At 54.6% G+C, this 20874-nt stretch overlaps 1 protein-coding gene across 1 annotated transcript; it reads left to right on the forward strand.

The window, feature by feature from the left end:
* Positions 1–19852: 19852 nt before the first annotated feature.
* Positions 19853–20338, forward strand: LOC309682301 (twist-related protein 2-like; the record flags this gene model as incomplete). The annotated part of the gene is made up of 1 exon (XM_082496369.1): positions 19853–20338. The coding sequence occupies one exon, from the start codon at positions 19853–19855 to the stop codon at positions 20336–20338; it is 486 nt and encodes a 161-aa protein (XP_082352495.1).
* Between the last annotated feature and the right edge of the window lie 536 nt (positions 20339–20874).

Below are 20874 nucleotides of genomic sequence, written 5' to 3' on the forward strand. Positions count from 1 at the left end.
CCTTGCAGGGTCTGCGCACGAGTCCTCGTGTCACACCTACGCCCCGTCCCAGCTCGACAGGAGGGTCTGGTGGGGCGAGGAGCTGTGGCCACCAGCCACCGCGGGCCAGTTTGGGGCTCCCCATCCCTCTCCAGGGTCTCGCAGACGGCTCTGGGAGCTGCTCCTGCGCCGGGAGGTCGCTCCTGGCACCGTTCCCGGCTCGTTCATGCCGAAATCCCAGCTGGTTTTGCTCTGCTGAGGAGCCACCGAGTCTCTGCCGTCGATGGGGAGGTGACGAGGACTGACAGCGCTGTGGCACACACACCCGGGGATGCCACGTGAGCCCTTCCCGGGATGAGCGCCGGGGGCATTTCTCCCACCAAACCTGCCCCCTGTGCCAGGTCCAGGGGCTGAGCTCGGAGCCACAGCAGGTCCAGCACCACGTCACCACGCTGCAGGGTGTCCCCTGGGCTGGGGACTGCTTGGAGGCCACCGAGGAGCTCGGCACGGTCCTGCAGTGCCTCTCGCTGCCTCTCCCGCTGTGGGATGCTCTGGGATGTAGGTACCTGCCCGCCGTCACCTCCTGGACGCCAGCACAGCAGAGCTGGGTGTCACGCGATGCTCTCCGGTCCCACTGTCTCTCCCGGTGGCTTCACAGCCACAAAACCGCCCCTCAGGGCGGCTGTGAGGGCCAAAGCACAGCGGGTACGGAGGGGAGGGATCTCCCTTCTCTGCTGGGTTTGCTGTAGGAAATCGGAGTCCCCCTAAGTGACGGTGTCCCCCCACCCTGCGCTACAGGATGGGTTTTGAAGCTTGATGGATCCAGACACCCTCCAAAGGGAGGGTAGGGCAGCCCTTGACTGCCTCCGTCAGGAGGAGAAAAGCCTTCTCCTCCCCTGGAGAAAGGTTTCCAGCCCCTGCTCTAAACCAGGCAGGGCAGCACCCCAGCCCGAATTACCTGTTCATCCCTCTGGCGCTGGGACACAAGGAGAGTAGAGGTTCCGGGTGGCTCTACAGAGCCAGAGCAACCCCCTTGGGGCAGACTCGAGTCCATCATCTTCCCCCGAGAGCCCTTCTCTACCTGCAGGCTCCCCAAAGTCTTGATGATCCCAGCCCCATTCTCAGGGTAGACCAGGCTTTACCATCCAACAGGACCTTTTGAATGCAATTGTCCGGTTTTCACCTAGTTGGAGGAGCGGCAACGTTCATATCACCTGGCACTTGGCTGCGTAAGGAAGTCTTCAGGAATCGGGCAGCATCTGCTGGATTTGGCACGTGTGTTGGTGCTTGCAGAAGACCTTTGGTGTTGGAAGGATCCCGCCATGAAGCCCAGCTCTACCCGCAGCCCGCTTTCTCACCGCCAGCGCCGGTCTCCACCAGCTTGCTGGGACCCACTGTCACGGTCTCGGCACCCTCCCAGCGGGTCCGTTGTTTGCCTGCGTCGGTGGCCCTGATCCCACCTTCCTGCCTGAGCAGCGCTTGGAGATATTCAAAGCAACATTAACAAAAACAACAGATTTTTTGCATTTTAGCAATCTGCTTTCAAGATGTGGGGAGGACGGAAGCGGCGTTTCAAAGGCTTTGAGCGCTGCAGCCCCGCCAGACGTGGAGGCCTCCGCAGATGAGCTTCGCCGGAGCTGCTGAACATGGGGCTTCAAAGGTGGGTTTGGGTGGAGAAGGACGCTCGGTGCCTGCTGGCCGGGGTGACACTGTTCTTGGTGTGTTGGGTCCATAACTCTTGGCCATGTGTCCTCTAAGGGGGCTCTGGGGCTGTGCTTAGGAGTGTCCAACAGCTCTAAGACATGGGGCAGAGCCTGGGGCTCTGCGCAGCTGGGGCAAAGAGGTCTTCAGCCATCCTTGAGGTGGCCATGGGTTGTCCCAAGCATGGCTGGGCTGGGAGCACAGTGCTGGGAGGGATCAGCCGTGTAAGGCAGGAGGGTCAAAGTTCTGCCCAGACGCTAGGTCCCCATTCCCTTGGGGATCTCCACCCATCCAGCTTGACGGTGCCACATTGGGTCTCATCCTGCCACTTGGCCAAAGCTGTGCTTGTAGGACCCATTACCTGGCAGTTTAGGCACTAAGAAGGGGAATTCTAAGGGAGAAGGGACCGTTTTCCAAGCTTTGCAGGAAAGGGGGACCTCAACCGTAAGCTTGGTGGCCCTGCTCTGCGGAGCGACCCTGCCGTGCGGATCCGCCTGGATGCACGGCTTGCTGCAAGCGCGGTCCCCAGCCTTGCAGCGGAGTTGGCCCGCCCGACAAGGAGGGAGCCGACTCAGCACATATTTGCTCTTTGTTTACTGGCTGTTGCTTGTAAAAAGAAAAAAAAAAAAAGACCAAAAAAAAAAAAAAAGAAAGAAAAATCCCCCGAATACCATTTTAATAACTGCAGCCCTTGCACGCAACATCCCGATCGGAGCTGTATGCCATCGCAGGCTGGCTGGAGCGAGATGTAGACCTGGGGGGGCTTTTTTGGACATGAATGAGAGGTTTCAGGGGCGGTGCTGGATGAGGTCAGGACAGCAATGAGCTGGAGGTGACAGGTATGGGGTTGCCCTGAGCACAGGACAGGGCGGGATGTGATGGGCAGAGGGTGGCAGTAGATGTGGTAAGGTGGGGTGACCTTGGATGTGGGAGGCAGGGATAGGGCCTGGCGTGGCCAGTATGGGTTAAATGAATAAAACAGGGCTAGGAGGGACCTTTTGGTAGGCTTTGCTCTACACCCTCCTCACGGCAGGACAACTGCAAGGTCTCACTGCGTAGCCCTGCATCCAGCCCCATTCCTGAGCGTGGCTCTGGGTCTGGATGGCATGGAGAGGACAGGACAACCTGCCCCAAGGGAGCAGGGCAAGGAAGAGTCCCTTCCTAAGACCTCTCTGCTGGAGCAAGTAACCCCAGAGGTGTCTCCTTGCCTCCAAATGCCATATCGCAAGCTGGATGGACACTGGACTCATGGATGTGAGCCCAGGCCAAGTCCTCCCGGTCATCACCTTCAGCGCTAAGTCCTGCCAGGCTGATGCTCTTCCCAAGGGAATCCGTGGTCCTGCCTTGTGCTTCTCACAAGCCAGCAGGCAGAGGTGGGTTTTGCTAAAAATTAGCAGTGGGATTAAAAGTCCCCAGCTGAGCTGATTTAGTGTTGGGATAAGTTAACTGAAGCGCAGACGGAGCTGGGAGGCAGCCATGGTCTGAAGGGGGGGTTGAGCATCACCCACAGAACTGGGAATAGTTATTTTTAGGACATCTTTCAGTTTGGAGAACAACCAAGTGAGTAAAATGGTTCAATATGGTTCCAATATTTAACAAGGAGGCTGAAAATTGCCGGGTTGAAGTGGAGTATCTAGGAAGAGCCTTTGAGACAATATTAATGGCGAGCAACGATGTGCAGCCAAAAGGAGCCAAACCGCGGCTTCACAAAGAGCTTCTCGGATGGTCCTGGCACCTCCACGGAGGTTACTGGGAGCTGGCTGGGGGCTCTGGTCCTCTCCTGGGACAGCCCACGCTGCAGGCTTGGAGCTGAACTGGGCTGGCAGTAGCTTTTAGCGGAAGGCTCGTTGCTTATCTTCTTCCTAAACCAGGAAGGAAAGAGTAAAGAAATGAAGAAAGGGCTAAAAACCCAAGAATGAACCGAAATAATCATTGCAGAGTAAACCACGACTGCCAACAAAGAGGCAAGCGATGAAACGGGTGCCCTTCCCCTCCTCCTGCGAGCGTTTGGGCTGTGACATCCTCCACCAGATCCTGTTTACTCCACGCCTGATGGGGCTGGAAACATCTCGCCGAGCCAGCGCCGTGCCGGGACATGTCCCGTTGGCCAACAGCTCCTCGACACAGTTCAGTGGTTTAAAGGCCTTGTGGGGGGAGAAATTATTCTGGGAATAATTATATTCAAAATCTTGCGGGTCCCGAAGCTGAGGGCTCCAAAGTTAAAAATCAACCCTCAAAAAATAAAAATTTCTCCCCTGTCTGCCCAGTGCCTGGAAAGTGGATTTGGTTTGGCACTCGCGGAGTGTGGGATGCGCAGAGTTTGGGATGGACACCCCAAAGCCCACCAGGCCAATGCATGCTCCTCCTCCTCCTTTCCGAATCGGATATTATTTTTGTTTCGTTTTCCCACCCTGGGGAAGAGTTGCTCAGTGGGACGGGATCGGCCAAATTCTGGTTGGGAGAAAGCTTCACCCAGGAAGCGATTGAGAAAGATGGGAATGTCCACATCGCAAGTGCCGGCGGTGGCAAGAAGACTTCGCCAAGGGTTTTATATTTCCAAATGCTGAGTTTACATTTGATCTTGTTCCATTTTTTTGTTACTCTCATCATTTAATACATGCAGGTCTTGCACTCAGACACTCAGCTCCTCCTCTCTGCTGCCAATGCCTTTGCCTTGCAACGACTTCGCAGCACTTGCAAATTGCTTTTTCCTCCTTCCTGACTTTTAGGCAAATGAAAAAATCGAGAAAGCCCATCCCCAGCCAGTCCCCTGAGGGACGCCAAAGCGGTGACAGTCCTTCTTCCGCGACAGCCCCATGTCTCCCCTTCAGCCTGTTCCTTCCCCAGTTGTAACCCCCTTTTCTCCAGTTTACCTATGAGTACCTGTGGAGCAATTTATCCCGTGCGTTAATAAAGTCCAGACAGAGGAGATCTACTGCACGGCCTTTGTTCAGAAAATCATTTTTGATCAAAGACAATTATCGAGTTAGCCCAAGGTGAGCTTGTGCTCTGCCATTTTTATCCAATTATCTCCCTATCTTTGATAGTTTTTTCTTCCAGATTTCCTCCAAGCCCTGCGCACCGCCGGGGTCACGCTCACTCCCCTCTCTTGCCCTTCTGACAATAAAAGCTCCATATTTACTGTCTTTACTCAGTTGGTTTTATTTTCTGCCAATTCATGATATTTATTACAGATCTGGGTTTCAGTGCTCCAGCACACACATGCCTTCATCTCCAGGGTGCTCGCTCCATAAACTCCTCGTGATGCACCATTCCTCCATCCTCATCCTCCTCACTGAATCGTGGAGCCATTTGAGGAGATGTCTAAATTATCTTTAAGCTCAATCCTGTCTGCACCGCACGGATATAATCTTCATTTTTGCTCTCTTTTCGTGTATACAGCCAACCCTGCAGCGCTGTGCATCACAGAACACATTCCCTTTTATGTTACAGTCTGGACAAAACCTTTTCTTTCTGGTGATGGAGTAGACGGTAAGGAAATGGAAGGCTCTTTTTCCTCGATGGGGAGGAATCAACCCTTTGGAAATCAGCCCAGAGGCAGAGAGCCCAGCCCAGCCCTACACGCGACCCAGTTTGCAGTGAGGCAGTCATGTGGCATCTCCTCCTTCAGGACTTTTTCCACCAAGGTGATCTTCTCCTTGCCTTGTCCAGCTTTCATAGAATGGTTTGGGTTGGAAGGGGCCTTGAAGATCATCCAGTTCCAATCTGCCTGCCCTGGGCAGGGACACCTCCCCCCAGCCCAGCTTGCTCCAAGCCCCGTCCAACCTGGCCTTGAACACCTCCAGGGATGGGGCCTCCACAACTTCCCTGGACAATTTGTTCCAGTGTCTCACCACCCTCAGAGTGAAAAATTTCTTCCTAACATCTATTCTAAGTCTCCCCTCTTCCAGTTTGAAGCCATTCCCCCTCGTCCTATCACTACATGCCCTTGTAAAAAGTCCTTCTCCAGCCTTCTTGTAGGCTGCCTTCAGATGCTGGAAGGGGCTCTGAGGTCTCCCCGGAGCCTTCTCTTCTCCAGCTGAACCCCCCCCCCCTCTCCCAGCCTGTCCTCCCAGCAGAGGGGCTCCAGCCCTCCCAGCATCTCCGGGGCCTCCTCTGGCCCCGCTCCAACAGCTCCGTATCCTTCTGATGTTGAGGGCTCCAGAGCTGGGTGCCATATTCCAGGTGTGGTCTCATGAGAGCGGAGCAGAGGGGCAAAATCCCCCCCCCATTGCCCTGCTGGCCACGCTGCTGGGGATGCAGCCCAGGATGCGGTTGGCCTTCTGGGCTGCAATCGCACGTTGCCGGCTCATGTTGAGCTTCTCATCCACCAACACCCCCAAGTCCTTCTCTCCTCAGGGCTGCTCTCCAGCCATTTTCCTTCCAGCCTGGAGTTGTGCTTGGAATTGCCCTAACCCAGATGTAAGACCTTGCACTTGGCCTTGTTGAACTTCATGAGCTTGGCATGGGCCCACCTCTCCAGCCTGTCCTGGTCCCTCTGGATGGCATCCCTCCCCTCCAGCGTGTCGGCTGCTCCACACAGCTTGGTGTCATTGGCAAAGTCGCTGAGGGTGCCCTCCATCCCACCATCCATGTCACCAAGAAAGATGTTAAACAGCACCGGTCCCAGTACCGACCCCTGAGGAATGCCACTCGTCACTGGTTGCCACTTGGGCATGGAGCCATTGACCACAACTCTTTGAGTGCAACCTTCCAGCCAGTTTCTTATCCACCGAGTGGTCCATTGGTCAAATCCATCACCATCATCCATCCCTGCTCAACTCTATGTGCCTGTGCCCACCAGTGCTCAGTGGCAGCCAGCAGCAGCGCAAGGAGAACTGCAGAGAGCGACCAGTATGGTTGAGCAGCAGGTATGGCTTTTCTGGCAAGGTACAACATACAGCGATCCTGAAAGTGTCTTTGTTGCTTGGTTTGGAGAAGGAACCATTGAGAGAAGACCTGGCCATGGTCTTTGGGGGCTGATTAACAGAACAGAGGGACAGTCTGCTTTTCTTGTCCAGTCCAGATGGGAAAAGAAGTAATAGTCTTAAACTACAGCACAGATGTAGGTCGGGTCTTGGGAAGGATTAGTGAGGGCAGCAGGTCGCTGGTGTGGACTGACTGGTCCCCTTTGCTGTCTGGACAAACCAGATGGGCGTTTGCAGATGTAGCAGAGGTGTGATCAATCCGTCCTGGGGACAGAGGGACACATGGATTTTCCATGACTTGACCTTTTATCCCAGCCAAAATTGCTGAATTTGAACTCATGAGTGGTTTGGGAGTAGATGAAGTAGGATGTGTCAGCGTAGGAGCCGCTTGCTGGAGATGTGGGCTTGGAGGGGCTCTGTGGCCAGCACCTTTCCCTGCCGGTCTGCCTGCTGGTGTTCGGATCCGCTCTGTAGCATCCCTGATTTTTTCCACTGCCTCGGGCTCCTCTGCCCTGTTCAGGTCTGTCTGCGTTTCCCCGACTGACATTATTTCTCTAAACATTACCCAACACCTTCCCCGCCTTTAGCTCTGTCCCTCAGGCAGCCACACAGCTTAATCCACACCCGTAAACCCATTTGATGTTGACTGTCTCTACATCCCGGGCTGTGCTCAGCTCAGGTTTGACGCCGGGTAACCCTGTCCCAACCCAGCGGTGAGGTACAGGCACACGGTGGGAGAAGAGGGGACAGCCCGGGGTGTTTGGGGGTACCAGGGCGCGTGGCTCTGCAGCCCCAGATGAGCAGCTTGATCCCTTCCTTCTCCATCCTGCGCAGCGCATCCCTTTTTTTAATAAACCCCTTGAAGTCATCTCCAGATTCTGCAGCTCATGCCCTTGCCTTTCCCTCCTTTAAATCTTGCTTGGAAGCTTTTAGCTGATACATTAGCCCAATAAAGCCCAACAATTGGAGAGAAACCCAACCCTACCCCCACCCTACCCCCCTTCTCCGTTGAGATCAAACGGGTTTTAATCGGAATAGAATTTCCTTTGACAAAATGAGTAAAATCTGTCGCTCGCATCCGCCCAGCCAGCCGCTCCTCAGCCCTGGGCTGTGTATCTGCGCTCGGCGCAGGAGCTGAAATCTCCCCTTTCTGCTCACCCCCGTCCCGCTGCCAGCCCCGGTTGGACAGCCCGTCCTCACTCTTTGCTTTGTCACCCCCGAGGGATGGTTGGGGACCCACTGAGCTGTGCCAGGAGCCCTCCCCTGCGGAGATACAGAGGATGCAGGCACCAGCCTCAGCCACCAGAGCATCCAGGCTGCCCCTCCTGCGGAGCCTGGTGTCCTCCCGGCGTGCGCGGGGACGGGGATGCGATGACGTGCGCGGATGATTCGGACATCTGCTCTCGTGGCAGCCCCGTGGCTACTTAGCAAAGTCCCTCTGCAAATGAAAGCTCCTGCCATGGCGCTCAGGAAATGGGCCTCAAACCCGACTCCAAAGCACCAGCAACTCGTTCCAGCCGCGGAGGGGAGAGTTTCCTTTCATCTCCAGCCAGGAGTTTAACCGGCCTTTCGTCTCTCCCCAGACGGGGCTTTGAAGGCTTGCAGGGTCCTCCCACATGTGCTGCTGGGGCTGGGAGTGGTGTCAGCGCTGGGACCGGCAGCGGGAGAGGGTGGAAAGCAACATGGGAGAAAAGGGTTCTTCCCTTCGGGAGATGCCCAAATAGGGCGACTGGAGGGGTTCCTGCAAACCGTCTTCAGCTTGGTTGGTGATGAAGAGCAGAGGGCATCCAGGGGTTGGGGATATCCATGGGCTGGAGCACTGTGGGACATGCCATCCCACAGGTCTCCTGGTGGTTTTCAACTTCCGCAAAGTCTCTTCCCCAGGCAACTTAAAAAGTTTTGGAGCTCTTCAGGATGGAGGCAGAGATGCTACCCCCTGCTTTACCAGGCTTTTGGAGGCTCTTTGGGCTTGGTGGGTCTGCTTTCTGCTCGAGACTGTGCTGTGGGGAGCAAAGGTGGTTTATACTGGTTACAGAGTTGGAGTTTGGTTCTCACTGGCAGCAAAGTATTAGTGATGTGGGGAAGGGTCCAAGCCCTCTACCACCCTCTGCTCCAGCGCTCACTCAATCCCCTTTCTCCAAAGTCCTTCCTTCTCTTTCTGGCCCTCTGTGACTTTGTTGATAACAGACCTGGCCACAGGGTGATGGTGATGGAGGGTGATGGTGATGGAGGGTGATGCTAATGGCTCTAGAGGCTGGGGTTGGCCAAGGGCCCATGCTGTCCTCTCCCACCCCACCCAAGCCTGTCCCTAAGACAGCTCATCGCTGTGCTGTGCCAAGCACGGGCCGCTGGGAGCCGTGGGAAGCCACCAGGCTGTGAACGTGAGCTGCTAATGTGCTCCAAGATGCTAGTGGTTTGCGTGAGCGTGGACTCTCACGCAGAGCCGTGTGAAGAAGACCCAGCATGTTGGCTTTTCGGAGAACCCTTTTTCCTCCATCCCTTGGCTTGGTGTGGCTCCAGTTTGGCCCACGGCTCGAAGGGAGGAGGTGCAGAAGACTGAGTCAATTTTGAGTGCTTACAAAGTTGCTCACATAAAAATAACTCGGCGTTCTTTGGGCTCTGCATCATCGGTATCGTCCATCTGTCCGTCTGCTCTGTACTTTTGTGGCCTTATCCTGCTGGTAGGATTTGCAGCATTTAGATAACGTCCCAAGGAAAACTGCTATAAAATGCGTGTGCTTGCTGGTGTCTTCCTTTTTTGCTTCTCTGGTTGCCCCCAGGAGAAAAACACAAGTTTTTTTCCCCCCTGTTTTCATTCCCTCCCAGTTCCTGAACCTGAATCTCCGGTCGATTTGCCGCGAGCCGGAGCACAAGGCACCAAGACGGTTTGGTTGCTGCTTAGGAGTAACACCAAGCGAAATGTCTCCTCCCATCTGGGGGAGATTCTCTCAGACAGGGACCCCCCTGGGACCAATTCCACCTCTGCCCTTCTAACACCTTCTCGCGCAGATTTTTCCAGAGGCTGTTTTGCTCGCAGATTAAACGAAACCTACCATAAATGTTTGCCTTGTTGCTAACGGCAGTTTTGAACTTCGGTTTCCCACAAATACTTGAGCTGATGCTGGAGGATCGCGTGGCTCTCTGCATGGGGCAGACGGAGGTCAGGATGGCTTTGACTTACTGGATCCTCTCCAGTTCTGTGCAGAGAGAAGTAACTGCACACACAAAAAATACATGTTTGGCTCAATCAAATTCCTTTTAAAGACAAGAGACCAGGTTCAGTGAGACAGGGGAGAAGAGAGTCAAGTTTTTTTGGCGTTGTTGGGATTTCAGGATGATGTGTAGGGGAGAGGGGAGGGACAGCTCGGGAGTGGGATGGCGAAGTGCGTGGCCGTGTACGTGGTGCCTAAAAGGAGAAGGTGTGTGAAGGAGGGGTGAGTAGACAGCTACGTATGTATGGAAACGGAGTTAGAGCTGCAAGAGGTGCCCAGAGGTCGGATGATGGAAGATCTGAGACTGAAACAAAGGGATGGGCACAGGGTGACCCACAGATGAGACATCCTAAAGGTCAGGAAAAGGCAGAAATGGACTGGTATGGAGCTTGCAAAAATACGAATGACTCTATTTCCTCTCGTGAGCTCCCAAACTTTAGAAATCCTGTGTTTGTGGGGTTCATAGCTGCAAGGGGAGACTTTGGTGCCTTTGCAGGGGGGAAGGCAGGCCTGGAGCAGGGCAGCGTTTACACATTCAGAGAGGATTAAGCCATGAAACTCCCTAGGAGGAGAAGACAACCCTTTGGTTTCCCTTCCCACAGACGGGACGTGAGGCTGTAGGATCTCCTGGCTGGAAGTGACTCACCACAGGAGTAGCTGAGCGTGATGGAAAGAGGCTTCCTGCTAACCCAGCCACAGCCATCAGGCTCCTCGCTCCATCTGACAGTGAGTCACTGACCCCCCATCCTTGGGTTACTGGTGCTAGCACAGGTCCAGCTGGGTACTGGGAAGCACTGGGAGCTCCCAGTCAAGCCCTCACCTGCAACGTGCCCACAGCACCTCTTGTTTCCTTCTCCTCAATGCGTCAAGCAGGTCTGTGGCATCACGGTGCCATCACCCAAACCTGCTCACGAGGCACAAATCTCGGTGCCTCCAGCTGGAGGGCGCCGGGAGAAGGTTGTCCTGGGCCAGATGCGAGCGGCGATACGGGGCAAAGCGTGTGGCGGTAGCAGGGCAGAGGGCAGAGGGGAGGGGGTTTGCTTTGCACTGGGGGCAGGAGCTGCACATCTGGAGCCAGCGCCGGGTCCTGCAGTTGGGTCCGCAGAGCCGGGGAGCTGCAGCAGGATGGGCACCACACGAGGTGCCTCTCTGCCTGGCGTCTAAAGCCAGGGCAGGGAATTAACGGCAAGAGTGACGGAGGTCTTTATCTGCTCCTGAGGTGCAAGACGACGACAGGTAGAAGCACAACTACTCACACGCTACAATGATGATGTTCTCGGTAGCGTTGGGTGATAGAGCCAAGGGTGAACACCACCTCCTGTCTGAGCAGGGGAGCCGGTCCAAGAAATGTTTGCAGAAGGGATGAAGTAGCCTCGGGGTTAGGCTGCTCCCTGGGCAGGAGCGGGCTCGCTGCTCGCAGGAGCATCTGGGCTGTAGAGCTCCTGCCCCCTACGAGTTTCTCCTCCTGAAGCTCTCTTCCCGAAGAGTTTCTTTGCCTGCAAACACTGCGTTTGTCCTCTTCATCCCATCTCCCGGGGGAACGCTTGTTCAGTTATCTACTGACCCCAGCACGCACGTCCCCCACCTGCCCCGTCATCTGGGGTGCCCTCCCAGGGTGGCTGCGTGGCTGCGAGGCACTGCGTGGGGTTCTCGAAGCAGCTGGGTCCTCTGGAGGAGAAAGCTGGAGTAAATAGGAAGAGCAACTGCTTGTGATGATCTTTTATTACTGGCAGGAAAGCAGATCCTAAGGGGGTTGAGCCACTCCAGCGCTGCCTGGGACTGATGCAAATTCAAGGGCAGAGCAAGGTCGCAGTGACAGGCAGCTCTTGGTCTCCCAGCCGAGGCGTCCTCAGCGGCGGTGGCCGGAGAAGGGTTCGGCTGGACTGCTGTGCCCCGGCATGAGCCCATCGAGCTCAGCTTGCCCCCGCGCCTCGGCTCGCACGGCGCCAGGGCTGAGCGGGAGGCTGCTTCGGTGGGAATTATTCGGCTCGCGGGGAGAGCGGGGAGGCTCTTGGCAGCGGGACCCAGAACATGGCGTTTCTCTCCTTTGATGGCCAGATGGAAACAGATGGGGAAGAAGGGGGGGACGGAGGGATGGGGACCTAAAAAAAAACTTTCACATGTAAAAATTAACTGGAACAGGATGGTCGTCGGCGCAGGGTGGTGGTTGGCATCTGCAGGCGGCGCATCCCTCCATCGCCCGGTCCCGGTGCCGCAGCTCATCCCACTGCCCCATCCCGCAGCTCCGCTCCTGGGGAAGGGGCAAAGCGAGGCAGAAAATCACCGCGACTCACTCCCAGTCTCACCAGTAACACCACTGGCCAGCCCCTAACCACCGCCACCCCCAGTCCCTTGTGCCCCCCACTCCAGGCTGTGTGGAGGGGGGTGCGTTTTGGTGGGGAACATCTTTTAGTTCTTAAAAAGTTCAGCAAGTTCCAGGAACATTATGTCACTTTGACAAGGAAATGAATTGCGAGGCCATCAATCAAAGCTGCAGGCGCGCAGATCAAAGGACCCCGCAGCGTTCGAGTTCCCTTTTACAGCCAGAGCCCTGCACGATCCCCCTCGCCCATATTCCCTGCGGTTGCTGCAGCAACAGCACGCTACAGCGGATGCTTCGCATTTTTATTCGCACCACACATGTTTCCACTCTAACACTGCAATAACTAGAAAAACCTGCGAAACCAAAGCTGCTTCCCCAGCCTCCAGGGGCAGCGGCTATTCCTGGCTCCCTTTAATGTTCTCAATTTATTAGCATTATCCTCCTTTTTTTCACGCAGGATAAAATAGAGATTATTTTTGTCCTTTCTAACAAAGAAAAGGAGCTTGCAAAAAAAAAAAAAAAAAACCCCAAACCAAAATCAAAACAAAACAAAAAAAACCCTCAGCATCGAGGTTCGGCTTCTGATTTTGTGCCCAAAGTTATTTGCAGGCGTAATCAGGTCCTCGGCCATCAAAGCGCTGCTATCGACAGGGCCGGGCTCGCACATGGACCGTGTTATCCCCGCGCAGCCCCAGCTCTCCGCAGTGGCGGGCAGGTCTGCGGTCCCGTTTTACCAGCGAGCAAACCGAGGGTGGAGCTGGGGGGTGGCACTTTCTCAGCTTCCCTGGCCCATAACCGGCATTTGGACGCAGACCGTGATGGATGACCTGTCCCAGCCCCACTCTGCCCACCAAGGGCAGGACGTTGCGTCTGTGGAGGTCAGTTGGGTTGAACCCAGCTCTCTCTGTCACTCCTCTTCACACTGTTCTAGCGGAGGCAGCCCTGGTTTATTCCACACAACACAAGAAGAATCATGGGTTCAACCCCTTCCCAAAACCCAAGGATGGAGAAGCCTCCTGTCCACCTTCTTTAGCTGTGGTGGTGGAGCATCAGCTCCAGACCGAGCGCTTCTTCAGTGTGTGTTAACCCAAAGATCCCATCTACCCCTTTGAGACCTCCTCCCATCACAGCCCCTGGAGACCTCCTCCCATCCCAGCTCAGTGTCCCCAACAAGGTCAGGACAGTTCCTCATACTCTAGATCTAGCAAAGCTAGAAGATGCGACGTGTATCACCAGTGAATAAGAAGCAAATTTCTGTAATACGTTTGTTTGCTCTTCGTGATATTAAGTGGTTCCTCTGCTCTCCCATGGGGTGTCCCGCGTGGGATAGAGCTGGACCTGGAGGCATGGCAGTGCCACACTGTCCTTCAGACCATGCAGAGGCCAACCACCTCTTGCTCTGGTGGACCATCCCTGCAGACTTATGGCAGACGGAGAGAGGCCAAGGATGTCCCAGGACAACAGCCTGATGTTGATGTGAGCTGGACTGAAAGGAGGTGAGGACGTGTTTGTGCCAACACCGTCTCTCCTGAGGCTGAGAGGGAAGCCTGGTCGTCCCCCCCCCCCACACACACACCCTGTGGACAGCATGGAGAGGAGCTGGGATCACTAGGGATTTTGGAGATCTGCTTATGGGGAAGAGACTGAAAGGGCTTGGATCATTTTGCAGCCAAGCAGGTGGCAGAGGGGGGTCAGACAGAATCATAGAATCATAGAATGGTTTAGGTTGGAAAGGACCTTGAAAATCATCAAGTTCCAACCCCCCTGCCATAGGCAGGGACACCTCCCACTAGACCAGGTTGCCCAAGGCCACGTCCAGCCTGGCCTTGAACACCTCCAGGGATGGGGCCTCAACAACCTCTCTGGGCAACCTGTTCCAGTGCCGCACCACCCTCAAAGTGAAAAACTTCTTCCTAATCTTTAATCTGAACCCGCCCTCTTCCAGTTTAAAGCCATTCCCCCTCGTCCTATCGCTACATGCCTAGCAAAAAGTCCTTCCCCAGCTCTCCTGTAGGCCACCTTAAGGTACTGGAAGGCCACAATAAGATCTCCCTGGAGCCTTCTCTTCTCCAGGCTGAACAGCCCTAACTCTTTCAGCCTCTCCTCATAGGAGAGGTGCTCCAGGGGTGAAGGCTGGTGAAGAGCATCTACAGGCGGTGTGAGGCTCAGAGACAGAAATAGGCTCAGGCTGACCAAGATGGGCTTTCAACCACCAAAGAATGCAGTTTTGAGGGAACACCTCAGCCTCTTTCTAAAGAAACCTTGGCTCCCACCTCGACCCCATGAAAGAGCTCTCATTTGAGGTCCTACAACCTCTCTGTAGTGGTGTGCCTCAGCCTGTTTTTCCAGGTGATGGACTCCCTGCTCCCTCACTCCCTGCCCAAGTGTGGTTTGGTAGTGTCCTTGCTTTCTTTTTTTCACCTTTCCCTTTTTCCCAAAGCGCTAAGTGGCTCCACAGGAGCCCTTTTAGCATCTTCCAGGCTCAGATCTGTTGAGGACACCCCAGCGCCGGGGACATTTCCTACCTAAACCAAAAAAAGGCTGCTCCAGAAGGATGGATGTGGGTAGGGAGGGGGTGGAGGAGGACCAGGAGGGAAGGTGGGCAGAGGGGCTGGGACATGGTGGGAATTCAAATCTTCCATCTGGTGGCTTCTCGCTGAATCAAGTGAGCTAGACTTTTTATTTTTTTTTTCTCCGCATATTTAAGGTTTGAAATTTTCACTGATCTGTCAAAACGAGCGCTATAAAACCCCCAGCTAGCTGGAAAAGCAAAGTTATTGAAACCAGTTTGGTGACTCGTGACCTTTCCATGAAAAGTTTATATTAGTATTCTTCCAAAAAAACACTCACTGAAAGAACAAATTGAAATGTTTAAGGGAAAAACTACTCTTGCCACGAAACAGCCAAATCTGGGTAAAAAAAAAAAGCCTTCTCGAGCAGTTCGGGGTGCTTAGTTGATCCTTCCTGCACATCAAAGCTCATTGTATTTCTCCTTTTGCTCAAGGATATCAGCAACAATACCAAATTCACTTCCTTCGTCCAAAACCATTCACCAGCGAAATGAAATAAAACTTTAAAACAAAAAAAAAAAAAAAAGGAAAACAACAATAAAAGGAATAATAATAATAAAAAAAATAAACCCCAGGCACAAGCCCATGCCTCGGCTGGTGTTCATTGGCAGCGCCCCAGTCCTCGGCAGAGCTGAGCCAGCTCCTCCAAAGCGCAGGATCAGAGAACTCTGGATCCTGCCTAAATCCTGCCCTCCCTGGGGTATTTTTTTCCTCGGCCTTTGTTTTCTCTCGCTTTCCCAGGCCCCTGTGATCTATTGTCTTTCCGCATTACGAACATCTGATATTAGTCGCTGTCTTGACAACACTCACGTGTGAGTAATGCGTTGAGCCGATGCCCTGCCTGCAGCGCGGGCTTTGGTGAGGAGGAAGGAGCAAAGTCACAGAATCCCAGAGACTGGTGAGGGTCAGAAGGGCCCTCTGGAGCCCCCCCAGTGCCACCCCCAGCCAGAGCCGGGGCACCTCCAGCGGTGGCACAGGACACGTCCAGGCGGGTTTGGAATGGCTCCAGAGTGGGAGACTCCCCCCCTCTCTGGGCAGCTGTGCCAGTGCTCTGCCGCCCGCACAGGAGAGAAGTCCCTCCTCAGGTTGAGATGGAACTTCCTATGGTCACGTTTGTGCCCGTTCCCTCTTGTCCTGTCACTGGGCACCACTGAAAAAAGACTGTTCCCATCCCCCGGCACCCCCCCTTTAAGGATTGATAAGCATTGATAAGATCCCCCCTCAGTCTTCTCTTCTCCAGACTGAAAAGCCCCAATTACCTCAGCCTTTCCTCATCAGAGAGATGCTCCAGTCCCCTCATCATCTCTGCAGCCCTTTGCTGGACCTTCTCCAGCAGTTCCCTGTCCTTCTTGACCCGGGGAGCCCAGAACTGGACACAGCGCTCCAGATGTGGCCTCCCCGGGGCAGAGCAGAGGGGGAGGATGACCTCCCTCCACCTGCTGGCCACACTCTGCTTGATGCCCCCCAGGATGCCATTGGCCTTCTTGGCCACCAGGGCACATTTCTGGCTCGTGGCCATCCTGTTGTCCCCCAGGACTCTCAGGTCCCTTTCCACAGAGCTGCTCTCCAGCTCCCCAACCTGTACTGGGTCATGAGGTTATTGCTCCCCAGATGCAGGACCCTACACTTGCCCTTGTTGAACTCCATTAGGTTCCTCTCCACCCAACTCTCCAGCCTGTCCAGGTCACTCTGTACGGTGGCACAGCCTTCTGGCCTGTCAGCCACCCCTCCCAGTGTTGTGCCATCAGCAAACTCACTGGTGGTACACTCTATCCCTTCATCAAGTCACCGGGCTCCATCCCAGCAGGTACGAGTATCAACCTGTTTCTGAGCGTCTTTTACTTCTTTAAGCAATATTGGGTGGTTTTCACATGTTGGCTCTCTGCTAGCTCCCGTCTGTGGCTACTGCCATCCCTGACAAGTTGACATGAGCGCAGGGAGGACGGGGCTGAACCAAAGCCCTCTCAAGTCCAACATCAGAGAATCAGAGAATCGTTTTGGTTGGAAGAGTCCTTTAAGATCATTAAGTCCAACTGTTAACTCAGCACTGCCAAGTCCACCACTAAACCATGTCCCTCAGGACCACATCTACACATCTTTTATATACCTCCAGGGATGGTGACTCCACCACTTCCCTGGGCAGCCTGTTCCAATGCTTGACAAACCTTTCGGTGAATAAATTTTTCCTAATATCCATCCTAAGCATGCCCTGGCACAACTTGAGGCTGTTTGCTCTTGTCCTATCACCTGTTCCTTGGGTGAAGAGACTGACCCCCACCTGGCTACAACCTCCACTCTCCAGCATTGCTCAGGTCTCCCTGGGCCAGGGGCTGAGGTGGCTCTTTGAGGCTGCCGTTTCACTTGAGTTCCCACCCAGCATGAAGGATGTTGAAGAGAAACCTGTGGAAGGATCATAGAATCATAGAATGGTTTAGGTTGGAAGGGACCTTGAAGATCATCTAGTCCAACCCTCCTGCCCTGGGCAGGGACACCTCCCACCAGCCCAGGTTGCTCCAAGCCCCGTCCAACCTGGCCTTCCACAACTTCTCTGGGCAACCTGGGCCAGGGGCTCACCATCCCCATAGCGAAAAATTTCTTCCTAACATCTCATTTAAATCTCCCCTCTTCCAGTTTGAAGCTGTTCTCCCTTGTCCTATCACTACATGCCCTTGGAAAAAGTCCCTCCCCAGCTCTCCTGTAGGTCCCCTTTAGGGACTGGAAGGCTGCAATAAGGTCTCCCCAGAGCTTTCTCTTCTCCAGGCTGAACAACCCCAACTCTCTCAGCCTGTCCTCCCAGCAGAGGGGCTCCAGCCCTCGCAGCATCAAGGATTTGAAAACACGTATTTCCTTAAAATATGTAAAAGCGCCCATAGGGTGCCCGCATCCTGAGCAAAAACGCAGCACGCGGGTGGGTGTAATTAGGGAGGGAAAGGGGTTGGGAAGAGTTTTGCTTTGAGCGCTGATGGACAAGGGGACGTGTGTCTGGTCAGCAAGGCTACAGACGCTTGGCAGGTCTATGGAGCACGTTTTTAACAAATACCTTGTAGCTGAGCTTGAATCGAGTTTTTTCTACTAGAAATGGGTGTAGCTTGCTTGAGCTAAGTTGGCCAAGTCGCTTGCTCTTGGTCAGCCCCACCTCAAAGAGCGGAGAGGACATCCTCTCCTCTTCAGGCTGTGGGAAGCGGGGCAGAGGTTCTCGAACAGAGAGGGGTTCAAGAGAAGACTGCAGTACCACAGCACAGGTTATTCAGGATTAAGATAATACTGACAAGCTGAGAATATTAATTTGTTACATGCAGCAAGACAAGGGGGAAAAAAAAGGTCGTTGCCTTTTAAAGGAGTTTCTCTTGCAGCTCTTGGTCACGCTCAGCCTGAGTTGCCGCATCCCCGTCACTGCCAGTCTGGGGTTGGTGGGGATCCCACTGCAGCGCGGGGCGGGCTCATCGGTGTAGGAGAACTCGGTAGTATGTTATATACTTCTGTTAGTAAAATATATTTATTTATGGAAACTCGTTAGGTGTTATAAAAAGGAGCTAATTTAAAAATACCTATTCAGAAACATGTATACGCCAACTCAACAATTTATGGTTTATTGATGTGATTTTAATTATTTTGATGAGTTACTGATACTGTTTTAAACAAAGCAAGGCTGTAGCAAGGGCTACGGAGCTCTGCTGGGGATGGATCCCAATATCCCCAAGGAGCATCATGCCAGGACGTCAGTGTCCCTCCAAAGAGACTCAGCGTGAGAGTTCCCGATGACCAAGAGCAGGGAGCAATGCCAGGAGAGCGTGATGAGCAGAGACAGCTTGGATGAGGTCAAGACACTCTGGAGAAGAATCACCTTGGAGAGGCAGAGGGCACAGGCAGGAGGTGGGAAGGTTATAGGGGTCCCCAAAGGTGTAGGAGCTCTTTGGGAGTGGGTGGCTGGACGTGGAAGGGTGGTGGGACACCAGTGGACTCCAGTTTTATGTGCTGATTCTACCGGTGTGATAACAGAGGGCTGAAAACTAGCTAATATAAGGTGGGACCTATGTAGAATATTTTTTATGGCTTGATAGTCTGAATCTGGAGCTTCAACCTTGGATAAAAGAGGACGCCGCTCTCCCAGCATTTCTGCAGGGACAAGAAGGTGGGTTTATTTGCAGGCAAGCTCAGGAGCAGTGTAAGGAAGTGATACCACTCGTAGTGTTTGATTACGCCGGGAAATCAGGGGCTGAACTGGCTGTGGATCCAGCCAGGAACAGGGTCTGGACCTGCTGCACCCTCCCTGTCTGCAATAGCTGCCACATTTATTGGAGAGAAATATGACAGTGGATGAGTATTGGCTTCCTTCCATCCGTATAAGGGCTGCCAGAAGATGTAGACAGAGGAAGAGATGGATGGGTGGATGGGTGGATGGATGGATGGATGGATGGATCCATCTCAAACTCAAGTTAATTTGGAATAATGCCATTTCTTATGAGCAGTATGGATGCCTACCACTGTTGCTTCTTCCTTTGGACTCAGAGAATACTCTGTATCGCGCATTGAAACATCCATTGCTCCACATTTCCACTTGAATCTCTCATAGATAAAAGTCTCCTATTCCAAACTGGACAAGTGAATACTTCTGGCTGGCTTTTGCAGGGTCAACAGGGCTTAAATTTTTTTTTAAAAAAAGACTAAAAATCAAAAAAACCTCCCCTGAACTCCATGGCTGGTGCTCACATTAGCATAGGCAATGTCCCCTGACATCCGGGCAGCAGGCAGGAGCATCTGCGCCGGAGGGCTTGGGGGTGTCGGTGGAGGAGGAAGGGAGGAAATCTGGAACCCATAAGCTCCACTGATGTTTGCGTTACCTTGCACGGCTGCATTGGTCTGTGCCTGGTCCGCCCACAGTTCTCCTCGCCCTATCAGCAAGAGCCATTCCCCAAAGTTATCCGAACGCCCTCCTCTCCGTAGCCCAAAGGAAAAACCAACCGAGCTCCTTGGAGGGCTCCGCAAGGCTTGGGAAGTTTGGGGAGGCTGAAGGGTGGATGCTCCGGGCTGCACCTCTTGAGCGGGCGCTGGCTCCTCTCCAGGCCGCCTTGCCCATGCGCTGCGGCCATCACATCTCGTGAGACCCCCAGAGCCCTTCGCCCGCAAGGCGCCGAGAAGATGAAAGAGGAAAGCATGTGCCCGGACTCCCCTGAAGGCAGCCTGGTCACCAGCGAGGAGGAAGGCGAGCGGCTGCACAAGAAATGCCTCCGCAAGCGCGGCCAGGGGGGCAAGCCGGCGGAGGACTGCGGTGCCCCCTCGCCGCAGGGCAAGCGGAGCAAGCGCAGCCCCGTCCCGCAGTCCTTCGAGGATGTGCACACGCAGCGCGTGATCGCCAACGTGCGGGAACGCCAGCGGACCCAGTCGCTCAACGACGCCTTCGCGGAGCTGCGGAAGATCATCCCGACGCTGCCCTCCGACAAGCTGAGCAAGATCCAAACCCTCAAGCTGGCCGCCCGCTACATAGACTTCTTGTACCAGGTCCTGCAGAGCGATGAGCTGGACCACAAGATCACCAGCTGCAACTACCTGGCCCACGAGAGGCTCAGCTACGCCTTCTCCGTCTGGAGGATGGAAGGGGCTTGGTCCATGTCCGCGTCCCACTGAGCCGGGGTACGTATCGCCACCTCCCCGCCGACACCTCCGCACGTCCCTCGCTCCTGCATCCTCCACGCATCTCCCCGGCCCGGTCCTGTGTGGGGGGAACGCACGGCAGCCGCCCCCTCCTCACGCTCCACGTGCAAGCGATTTGCTTTAACGAACCCCAGGCGCCACCAAGGCCGGCAGGCGGAGGAGGTGGCGATTCCCTACCTCGCTGGGGCCGGGAGGACGTTGCAGGGGGCCGAGCAGCGGAGCCCCGAAGCGACTGATCTCATTTAGCGGGGTCTGGTCTGGGGCAGGCTAGTGAAAGGTTTAAAACGAGGGCTTAAAAATCTGATTTATCCTCCCGCCGTAACCCGGGAGGGTGCGTAAATCAGCAGACACCCTCCTGAATGTGCTTGGGTTACCGAGGTGTCAAAACCGCACGAGCGAGACGGGCGGCAGCCCCGCAGCCATCGGCCGACGGCTGCCGTTGCTCCCACCGTGAGAAGCGGCCAGCTTTGTCCTCGCCGGCCGGGGCGAACCTCGGCAGCCCTTCCCCA

The sequence above is a fragment of the Vanellus vanellus genome, assembly GCF_965231255.1.
Source record: "Vanellus vanellus genome assembly, chromosome: 28".
NCBI lineage: Eukaryota > Metazoa > Chordata > Aves > Charadriiformes > Charadriidae > Vanellus > Vanellus vanellus.